Below are 8,660 nucleotides of genomic sequence, written 5' to 3' on the forward strand. Positions count from 1 at the left end.
TATAGGATATATTTAATATGATATATATTAAAGGCTTGGACGTCCTGTTTCTTAGTTAGGTAAGAAACGACGTACTTGAACACGTGGGAAATATAGATACCGCCAGCCTAGACTTATAGGCTTGTATCTAACCGAATGCAGACGGGAGGAAGCGTATTCACTCTTTGGCCTGCAACAATCAACTAGCCCTCAACACAGCAGGATGGAGTATGGTGGCGGTTACAAGTGGAGGTCTGACTCAGCCAGAGAAGTATAGGAATGTGAACAGGGATAGGGATACATAAACTTGGGTGTTGATTACCACACTTGCCCCCTCTGAGGGAATATGAAATATTCCCTCACAGTTGACCTGCACGCCGGCTTCTGCGGGTTGATGTGGTACTCGCAGGTTCTTCGATTGCGGCCATAGCCCTCTCTACGATATCCACAGGATTGGGTTCAGCGGGAGTAGGATTTTCTGGAGCTGCTGGAGGCTCTGGAGCAACAGCATTCTGGAGGGCTAACATGCCCTCACAGGGAGCCGTGGCTACTGGATCTTCAGAGGCAGCGCCAGCCTGCGGATTAACAGGCAGATCAATTCCAGATGGAAAGAGCTCACTGATTTGAGCATCGAGCTCTGTGTCACTGTTTTCCTCTGCAGGATCCAGGACCTCTGGATTGCCTTCTCTATCGGTGGGCCTGTACTCATCAGAGCACTCAGAACCGCCATAATGGGAGATCAGCTCAACTCCATCATCATCTGGCCGGGGTACGTCCCCAGCGGGAAGAGATGCCTCTATGGGTGCCACATTCTGCCCAGGTACATTCATTACATTACAACGAGTATTAATATATTTAATTACCCTGTCAGAGTTTTGGTCCAACAGTCGACTAGTGGCCTCAATAACCGTGGTCATTCGTGATTTTAACTCAACGGTCGAGTCCTCAGAGACGGTGCGAATTTTGTCGCGCAAAGTTTTGCGGTTCCGCAGTAATTCTGCGGAAATTTCAATAAGGCGCTTGCCATGTTGTATATATGCTTTCTCAACAAATGAAGCATTGCTAGCAATTTTAGTTTCCAGACTTCTCTGGAAGGGGAGAAGAGCTTCCTCCATTGCTTCTTTTACAGTGGAGGATAGGACTTTTTTCCATTCCTCAGCGGTCACCCAAAAAGCCTTAGGCTCACTTTTGTTTTCTGCTAATGTCTCTTTCTTTTTAGGGGGTAATGGAGGCGGTTGAATTTCCACCTTAGCCTTTTTGGCTACTGGGCCGCCGCTGCCTGTTGGTGTTGGCGGACGTTTTTCTACCGCTTTTGGGGCAGATTTTACGGCGACTACCTCCAATTCAGGTGAGGCACTACGTTTTGGCGGCGATTCCACCCGATTTTTTTGCGGTTCCCCTCCCCTATTTTGTTCCATTAGAGGCCTGGTTCTAGGCCTGGCTTTATCGGAATATTCGTTGGCTTCTAAGTTTTTAGCCTGCCGCAATTTTTCTTGCAAGTCTAGGAGTTCCTTTGGAACATCTTTTCTCGCGGTGCGGTAAACGTGGATTGACTTTGAGACACATTGCAGTTCACTGAGGTTTTCAGGGTTGCGCGGCGGTTTTACACGCGGCTGATACCTGTTTTCATCAGGTTCATAGTAGGCTTCCTCAGGGCCGCCCTGGGGATAGCCATGATTGCTGTCATAGTAATAGTCCTCTTCATTGTAAAAGGGTGCCTCTTCATATTCTCGACGGTATGAAGAGTGACCGGCCCCATGGGAGTGGTGAAAACCCCTTGAAAAATTCCGCCTGGGATATCCTAAAACAAAAATAATAAACTTAAAATTAAGGGTCATTAATTCCTTATACCGAATAAGGAAATATTTTTACAAAGACGACCTTTAGGGACGACAATTTTATAGGTATATATGCTTGATACAGGTCGTCCGTTTTTGAGGGGATTAGTTTTCCCCATTATTTGTAAAATCCCGCAATTCGTGTGTTTCACTCGTACCTCCTTCTTTGTACGCGTGAATTTTGGTGCAGGCTAATATGTAAATTATAAAAGCGACGCATAATAACGACCCTATTCCTGTAAGGATGGCTGCTACTACAAGTACTATATGATACCAAGTACTGGATAGGAAATCAACCACCTTATGATACGTTTGAATAAACCAGGAGTCAGTTATTTTTACTTCAAAATTATTGGAGTCTGCGGCAAGTTGGCTGAGGTATAATTCCTCTGCACTTTCTGAGAAATTAGTTTTTTCTAGGCTTTGCCAAGAATGATATAGAAATAAGCTAATCGGTTTATCCATAAGATATTGATTTACATTTAGTATTTGCATACCCTGCCCTTGATTACCAAGGAATTTCCCTTGGTACAAATGTAAGAAAATTGGATTTTCGGCACATTTAGTCGGGGTTAAATGGGTGGTATTAACCAATCTGCGTGAAAATGGTGATATTCCCATAGTCTTATTATTGATTGAAACCGAAAAATGATCCACAAAACAGGGTAAATTTTCTCCCAAAGAAACATTAATTTTAAGACTATCGCACTGTATTACTAAATCCAGCTCACCGAGCGCCCTAACTAGTTTTTTACGATGAGTCTGAATACTGCTTTTAGACAGAAAATGGTTCTGTAAACAGCGAGTTTCGGGGACAATTAATTTGTTATATTGTTGGTAGGAATAGAAAATCTCTAGTGGTAACATGTCATCTTTTTCTTTAGCATTTAAGAGTGGGAAATATGGTTTTATAGAATTTGTGAACCATACCATTAAGTTGTCAATATTAGTTTTGTAATAAAATAATTCGGGAATTAGACTTTCAAAATGTTTTTTATCTCTAAGTTCTAGTGCTAGAGTAATTTGGGGATCGATCACTAGATATTTTTGGGCACCCTGTTCTCCTTCAAATGTAAACAATGAAATATTAAAGATGTCTACCGTTCGCCAAGGAGAAGTGAATTTTTGTGCGCTATCAGTTTTATCATCTGAGATAATTCTATCGTAGCCTATTCTCAGATTGTGATCTAAACAATTGTTTCCCACCCAGTGACTGCCCAGGTAACAGCCCGCTTTTGTTTGTAACAATTCAACAGGCTCAGCCTGGACCCCTACTTGTTTTTCCTCAAATGTCCCAGGGATAAAAATGCCGTTAATGTTTACGCCATTCCCCTCGCAGGCGGGGTCGATGCCGTTAAGGATGTTGTTGGGGTAAGTAAGTGTCCCGTTTACCAGGAAACGCGTGTATGACATCTGGTGTTCATACACTGAGACTGATTTCCCTTCAAAGTTAAATATTTTAGTTTTGGACATGGTGTAACAGTCTTCATAAGTTACGAGGTTCGGTATCTCTACAAGTGCTGGAGCAGCGAGATGTATGTGGCTATATCTGCCACAATACCAGTAATGAGTACTGGTTCGGAGGTGACAACGAATTCCAGGTATAATTTTTCTTTCAACCTTTTGCAGCAGGTGAAATTGTTTTTGTTCAATATTAGTAATATTAAGAAACGCAGCGCATTCAGAGATTTTCAAACGCGGATTTTCGTTTGCTACACATTGAGTCGCATCTATTTGTATTATTTCGGACGCATTTGATTTTGCCAAAATAATAAAAAGCCCCAAGAATCCCAAAATAAATTTACCTCGAGCTCCTGGTGCCTTTGCCAAATGATGCTGCATTTTATTTTTATGCTTCTCGTTTTTCTCTGAAATATGTTAATTAGTTAGTTTTAACATATATTTTTTTTTTGTTTATTTTCGTTATTATACATACGTAGATTAAGCTATATACATTTGCCACCTTGGTTTTATATAATACATTTATATACATTTTTATTTCTTCCTTTTAATTGGGTTATGCAGTCCGATTTGGACATGTATGCGGTTATCCCCCCCTTGTGACCTAGTTTTTCTTTCTTCTTCTAATATATACTTGGGTACTATGCTTTGTTTGTTAACGTTAATAACCTTTTCAGGGCTGGATTGTTTGGGTCTTTGTGCGAAGAAAGAAGCCTCGGACGGGACGGTTTCTTCCAAGAAACTATTTTCGACGTGAATTTGAGGACCGGATGACCGATCTGCGCCAGGGGGTTCTTGGTCTTTGGGCTGTGACTCAAATGGTGAGTTTTTTTCCATTATATCCCCTCCCCCATCACAATCCACCTCCCCCTGGGGTAAATCCTGACTAGTTTCAGGGTTTCCTTCTATAAAATCGTCACCATCGTTATCTAGGTAGGTAAAATCGTCATTTTCCATACCTTTATTATCGTTTATTTCGGTTTGCCCGGTATTATCTATTGTTAAGGTTATTTCCTCAGACGGGACGATTTCCTCAATAGGAAAGACGTTAAAAGAAAGTGTTTCCCCCAATAATTCTATTTTAGAATCTATTTTCCGTATTTTATCTCTACTAACAACTTGGTTAGTTTTGATTGGATTTGATCCAAAGGGACTGAGCTCAAAAAGGGCCTCTGAGAATTTTTTTGTTACAATAAAAGGACCCCCATAGAAAGATTGCAATTTTTTACTGACCCCTATTTTGACTAGGTTAAAAAATGCAAAGACCACGTCGTTAACGAAAAGGGGAGATGAAGCCTTCCTAGATTTATTTTGAAACTCTAAATAAATCTTAGATTTTTTGGAAACCTGTGCAATAATTTCTTCCAAATTTTTTAGGTAGTTCAAGTAAGACCTGCAGTCAATGTCCTGCCTTTTCTGCAAGATTGGAGAAAAGAAATCGAGATTGAGAGTTGGTTGCCTGCCGAACATAAGGTAATATGGCGTATACCCCGTTCTTCTAGACGTACTAGAGTTAATTACAAAAGTGGTCAAGGCTAATTTTCTTGCCCAGTCTTTACTTTCAAATCGGTCATCGGATCTTAGACCTGCATAAATGCTTTGATTATGCCTTTCACATGGGTTACTATTAGGGTTTCTTGGGGGAATAAGTTTAGTTTCGATACCTAGTTCATCCATAACCTTTTTGAAAACTTCCCCAGTAAAATTTGTTCCCCTGTCACTTCTCAATGACCGAAATAAGCCGTAGATGGGTACCACCTGTTCAAGGATGACCTTCACCGTGCTTTCCACGGTGGCGTCCTTGATGGGGTGAGCGATAATATACCTAGAGAATAGGTCAACCAGTATAAATATGTAACGGACATGTTGTCCTTGAAAATAGTTAGGGGTTAAAGGACCGATAAGGTCTACTGACACCTGGCCAAAAATCTCGTGACTAATGGCTGAATGGGTGATAGGTTGCTTGTGTTTAGGTACCTGCCCTATTTTTCTTAGGCAGGTAATACAATTTTTAATGCGTGATTCGACAAACTTATTAATTCCTATAAGGAAGAATCTTTCATTTATCTTGCGTGTTGTTTCGTTAACCCCCTTGTGACCTATACTATTATTATGTGCCAATTCGAAAACTTTATTATATAATCCAATGGGTACGACGGGTCTTTCAATGAATGTTCCATTGCTAAGAGGTTGTCTAAATATTAGAAGTCCTTCCATAACGTATAAATGTTCTATTAATTTAAAAAGGACCTCTTTCCGGCCGGTTAGTTCAGCTTTTTCAAAACTCGACAACTTCTTTTTTTCGAATATCCACCTACGAATTTCAGATAATACTTGATCTTTTTGTGTTTCAGATTGCCAAACATTGTTCACACCGACTTCCGAAGCCGAATGTAACTCAAAAATCTGGTCTTGGTATGGGCAATCCTGTTCATAAGGATCCAAGGTAAATGAGCTAGTACATTTTTCACAATCGGTTTCCTTATGTTCTTTGCATAAAAATTGCCCTCTAGATAAATTGTCGGCATTACAATGGTCCCTACCCTTTCGATGAATTACTGTAAAGTCAAAACTTTGGATGAAGTAAATCCATCTCACAGTTACACCATTTATTGTTCCTTTTTGCCATTTTTTGTAATGAACTAAGGAAATCGAATCTGTACGCACAATAAAGTTTCTGAATCTTAAATAATGAAGAAAGGTTTTAAGAACAAATACTAGACATGCTAATTCGCCTTTATAACTTGGGTAATTTTTCTCTGCCCCGTTACATTTTTTGGAACATATTCCAATAATTCTTTCTACCCCCCCCTGATTTTGGCTGAGAATTCCAGCGAAATAACTCGTAGAAAAATCTACGTCTACTATAAAGGGGTTAGGATTATCCCACTGGGGGTAGCCTTTACTTATAGAATTTGAGAACATATTTATGAAATTTTCCCAATCTTTTGATAGGGAATTGGTCCATTCGATAATTTTATCGTTCCTGTGTTCATCTAGGGTACAAGAATTTTTCGCGTAGGATGGGAAATAGGCCCTATAATAATTGGAGAAGCCCAGGAAACGCTGGAGTTCCTTGCCTGTCCTGGGCCTGCTCCAATTTTTAATTTGTTCTAAATATTCGGGGTTCATTTTAAGTCCTTGGGAACTGACTATATGACCTAAATATGTACATTCGGATGTGAAAAATTTACATTTGGCTAGATTTAACTTAAGTTTTGCTATTTTTAGGACTCCGAAGAGTTTTCTGAGATGTTTCAGATGTTCCTCAACATTCTTTGAGAATATAATAAGATCATCAAGGTAAGATATTATAAATTCATATAAGCCAGGGATAAGGGTTAGGACTTTGTCCATCAAGTGGCAGAAAACACTTGGCGCGTTACACAGTCCAAACGGCAGTTTCTTGAAAAGATACTGCCTGTTAAGGGCTGTGAACGCGGTCAAGTGTTTACTTTCCTTCGAAATGGCTAGCGCATGGAATGCGCTAGTCAAATCGAGGGTGGTAAATACATTACCAGTGCCTAATTTTTCTAAATTACTAGAAATCAGGGGAAGGGGCCAATTAATTTTTCGTGTTACACTATTAAGCGCACGAAAGTCGATAACGAACCTAAGCTTGCCTTCCCCCCCAGCCGTCGGTTTTTTCTTTACCGCAAAGATTGGGGAGGACCACTCGCTGTAGCCCTCCTCAATGACGCCCCCCCTTAGCCAATTTTCAATTTGTTCTTTTAATTTGGCTTCGTATAATGGGTTTAACTGAATGTTTCTAGCCTTAATAGGTTTAGCCCCGGGGATCAAGTCTATTTTATACTGTAAGAGGTCACAGTTACCGATATCGGCATCGTCAGCCGAAAATATATCAAAATGATCAAGGCATAATTTTACTACCTTTTCCTTCATCCCTGGGTTATTTTTGATAAGATCACTATTTTCTAAATCTAATTTTTCTTTAATGAATTTAATTCTTTTAAGAAGTGTAGTTCCTGATAATTCATTTATTTGATTAATACTTTTATTGCAGGAATTTGGGGAATCTGATTCGAATTCAAAGCAATACCCAACTTTAACGTTATCCAATAAGGTAATATTTTTTCCTGCTAAATTAACAAAATTTACCCAACATTCTCCCTTCTCATTTACATTATAAATACCCTCCATAAGCATTAAGCCGTTATGGCTTGTCATTTTAGAATTATTTGGGGATATATACAGCTTCCTATTTTTCTGATGAATAGGAATTGTTATCACCGTTGTATTCCCCCCCGGCAAGAATGTTGTTTTCTTTGCTAATTTTACGCATGTTTTATTTTGTTTTAATGTCCCAGTACCCCCCTTGTTACTCCAATTTATTCCCGGGATAAGGGAGTTTTGTTCCGTATGAACATTATTTGTAGGAATTAAGGGTATGTTTTTACTTTCTTCAACTATATTAATTGTTGAATTTTCTATGGGGATTTGCTCGCCAGTGGGGAGCTCAAAGGAGAACTTATCTAATAATAAATTAATTCGATTAACTTTGAGAAATTCATATCCTAGATTTATAATTTTAGACGTCGTTTCAGGGATGTAAAACGTTTCTTCGAATATTTTATCTGACCCATCAAAGCTGAATTTTAAACTTACATGTCCTATGATATTTACTGGTTTTAAATCTACAGACAGAGCGCTAAGATTGGCGGGGGTGAATGTGATTTTGTTATCATCTAAGATTTCTCTAGAAATAAGGGACCTAAAGTTGTTTCCTGTATCCACTAAAGCGTGTTGCAGGAATTCCCCCCCCACGGGATTAAGAACTTTTAGTTTTGCACAGATAGGCATTATAAAATAAATTATATTTTTAGTCGAAGCCTAAGATGCATATTTTCCAAGATCCCCACCTCAGCGGTTAGACGATGGTAATCCTCACACAGAGACTTCCTGTGTTCCAGGTATAGTTGTCTGTCGAAATTTTTTAAATAATGAAATGTTTTAATAATATGGTTAATTGTTAAAATAATTTTGTATAGCTTTCTGGGTTTCATTAAGTTTTTTTTTTTTTTTTTTTATCAAGCGCTTTTCAGCTCCAGAAATGTCTCAATAAGCATGAGAATGTTAATAGTTCTAAAGAAACTACTTAATTTTTATACGGGTTCTTATTTATATACTTGGATATATGATAGAAACCTATCGGAATAAAACTGAACTAAAAAGTTTTAAAAGATTGAAGGGCTACAAAGTAGCTTAAAAATAAGTGTTCAGCTTGCAACTAACAAGACATTAAAAACAGACTGACTTATTTTTTGACTTACATCTGTATTTATACAAAATATAGTGTCATTAGTCAGTATCTGATTCACGATACAAATAATTTAAGGTTAGCGCTAAATTATAGCTCAAAAA

General features: G+C 38.7%; 1 protein-coding gene across 1 annotated transcript; it reads left to right on the top strand.

Moving 5' to 3' along the window:
• The first annotated feature begins 1,196 nt into the window (after positions 1–1,196).
• On the top strand, positions 1,197–7,971 carry LOC145314008 (uncharacterized). The gene is made up of 5 exons (XM_080153731.1): positions 1,197–1,327; positions 3,281–4,099; positions 4,656–4,751; positions 5,633–5,724; positions 6,510–7,971. The coding sequence occupies exons 2-5, from the start codon at positions 4,049–4,051 to the stop codon at positions 6,583–6,585; spliced, it is 315 nt and encodes a 104-aa protein (XP_080009857.1). The 5' UTR covers positions 1,197–1,327; positions 3,281–4,048; the 3' UTR covers positions 6,586–7,971.
• Positions 7,972–8,660: the final 689 nt, after the last annotated feature.

This window comes from Acartia tonsa, chromosome 3, assembly GCF_053477335.1.
Source record: "Acartia tonsa isolate MP-2025a chromosome 3, ASM5347733v1, whole genome shotgun sequence".
NCBI lineage: Eukaryota > Metazoa > Arthropoda > Copepoda > Calanoida > Acartiidae > Acartia > Acartia tonsa.